Consider the following 2,339-nt stretch of genomic DNA (forward strand, 5'->3'; position numbering starts at 1 on the left):
CTTCGCCGCCAATGCCGTCCCGAGGAACTTCGCGTGGCCGGCGGCGATCATGGTTATTATATTAACATGTTAACTCTTAATAGTTAACATGTTAACCCTAAGAGTTAACATGTTAATCCTAAAAGTTAACATCCGCTGGCATGAGAAAGAGGAGGGTAAAATTAGGATTTAAGCAAGCTGGCATGTGTATCATGAGCTGGTATGTCTAATCATCTGTTGGCATGAGCTGGAATCATGATGGAGAGGCTTGGACACAATTTTTTCAAAAACAAAGGGCTACAATACATTTAAAAAATATGGGGGGCTGGAGCACATTGAAAGTTGGATTTTGGGGCCTAGAAGTAATTTTCCCTTTATCTTTTAGGGGATTGAGGGACTTGTGAGTAATTTCAAACTTGTGAGGGACTAATATGGAATTATGAAAGATTTGTGCTAATTGGACGGGAACAATTGGAGTTAACCCGAAAACTCCTTTTCCCAAATGTTCCGCCCCCTCTCCTACCGCCTCCTCCTCCCCCGCCGCCATCTCGCCACCTGCAACCACCACACCACCAAAAACACAACGACCTACTTCGCGATCATCAACCACATCTCCGGCCATCGTGAAAACCGACCAACTACTCAGCCACCCTCAACCGCATAAAACCTAACTCCTCCCCTTTCCCCATCTCCCCTCCCTCGTCGCTCCGCTCCCTCTCTCCACCTCCCTCCCACCCCATCCCTCCCTGCCGCTTCTTCTTCCTTGGGCCCGCTCACACTACTCCCCGACCTCCTCCGAGTTCACTCCCTCCTCCTCACCCTCTCCCGCCCCCACCGGCACGCCGCCTCCCGGCCGCGCTGCAAGACCACTTCCCCTCCATTGCTGGTCCTCCTCCCCAGACTGCCTCCTCTCCTCCCCCTCCCCCTCCACCTTCTCCTCCGTCTCTCCTCCTACGCCTCCGCCTCCCTCCCCGACCTCGCCGTCCAGGTCTTTACAAAACCGATGCCCCACTTGTGCTGCCCCCAGCCACGAGGCTACAATCCCTAACTGCTCGCGGAACCTACTGTGCCACGTCCGCAACCTCCCACGCGCCTACACCTCGTCCCTGCCGCAGGCGCGCAAAGGGCCGTCCCCGCGGACAGGGATGACCTTCTCCATCCTCGTCATACCGCCTGGTGCGCCGCGGAGCCTGCGCGAGGCGCCAGGGCTTTCTTGAGGAGATGACCGGAAGGGCTTCCGGCCCGCTGTTCGGGGCGCGGGAACTTCTCATGACGGGCTTGTTAATGCCGGTTATCTGGAGACGGCGAAGAAGATGGTGAGGAGGATGAGCAAGGAGGGGTTCTTGCCGGATGTGGATACGTTTAACTCGTTGCTTGAGGCTTTGTGCAAGTCCGGGGAGATTGATTTTTGCGTGGAGATGTTGAAGGAGGCGGGGGAGTTGGGGCTTTGTCCGGATATTTCGACTTACAAGGTTATGATCCCGGCGGTTTCGAGGGCGGGTAAGATCGATGAGGCTTTTAGGTTGTTGTATTGTGCGATGGAGGAGGGGCATAGGCCGTTTCCGAGCTTGTATGCGGCGATCATCAAGGGGTTGTGTAAGGCGGGGAGATTTGCGGATGCGTTTAGTTTTTTTGGGGACATGCAGGTCAAGGGGCACCCACCGAATAGGCCGGTGTATACTATGATGGTGAAGATGTGTGTGAGGGGAGGGAAGTATGTGGAGGCGGCGAATTATTTGGTGGAGATGACGGAGGTGGGTATGGTGCCGAGGGGGCAGAGTTTTGATATGGTGGTGGAGGGGTTGAAGCATTGCGGGAAGCATGATCTTGCTAGGAGGATGGATCAGATGGAGGTTTCGCTTAGGAGGGAGTGCTAGTGTTCAATGAATGAGAAGTAAGGGGGATTCGATGCGGGATTCTGTTGTGAATCAACCGAGGTAAATTTTTTAGCTTACATTGTCATGATATTATTTAGATAAATTTTATTTAGTACTGAATACAAGCAGATGATACAAACTAAAGGCTAGATTCTTACTCACATAGTCACATTACTATGTAATGTTTTGCTTCTGGAGTTCATTATACCTGGCATATTGTTTGGTTATATGACAAATAGTTGCATGGAACCTGTTTTGTTCCTGTTCACGGAATGGGAACGGGAGCGTGGTATGCCACTTATTTGGAATTGGGTACGATGGGGTAGGCTTATATGGTACATTAGGGAAAGTGGTATACTTTAGGTTCGATTTTTAAATGGAGGAATCTGAGTGCCTTAACGTACAATTTTATACAAGAGTCAAATTCAAGGATAAGTAACGGTAATAGAATTCTGAAGTTGCAACTATGGTACACCTTTGTTG

The 2,339-nt window shown here is 51.0% G+C and overlaps 1 protein-coding gene across 4 annotated transcripts in view; it reads left to right on the top strand.

The window, feature by feature from the left end:
- The window catches only part of LOC109844512 (pentatricopeptide repeat-containing protein At5g18390, mitochondrial-like), a 10,158-nt gene continuing 9,044 nt past the window's right edge, over positions 1,226–2,339 (top strand). For all 4 annotated transcript variants that reach the window (XM_020413571.1, XM_020413569.1, XM_020413568.1 and 1 more), the window contains exon 1: positions 1,226–1,916. In XM_020413571.1, the coding sequence (XP_020269160.1) occupies positions 1,293–1,856 (564 nt within the window). In that variant the 5' untranslated portion in view covers positions 1,226–1,292 and the 3' untranslated portion in view covers positions 1,857–1,916. The remainder of the gene's footprint in view (positions 1,917–2,339) is intronic.

Source organism: Asparagus officinalis, chromosome 6 (assembly GCF_001876935.1).
Source record: "Asparagus officinalis chromosome 6, Aspof.V1, whole genome shotgun sequence".
In the NCBI taxonomy this organism is placed as follows: domain Eukaryota; kingdom Viridiplantae; phylum Streptophyta; class Magnoliopsida; order Asparagales; family Asparagaceae; genus Asparagus; species Asparagus officinalis.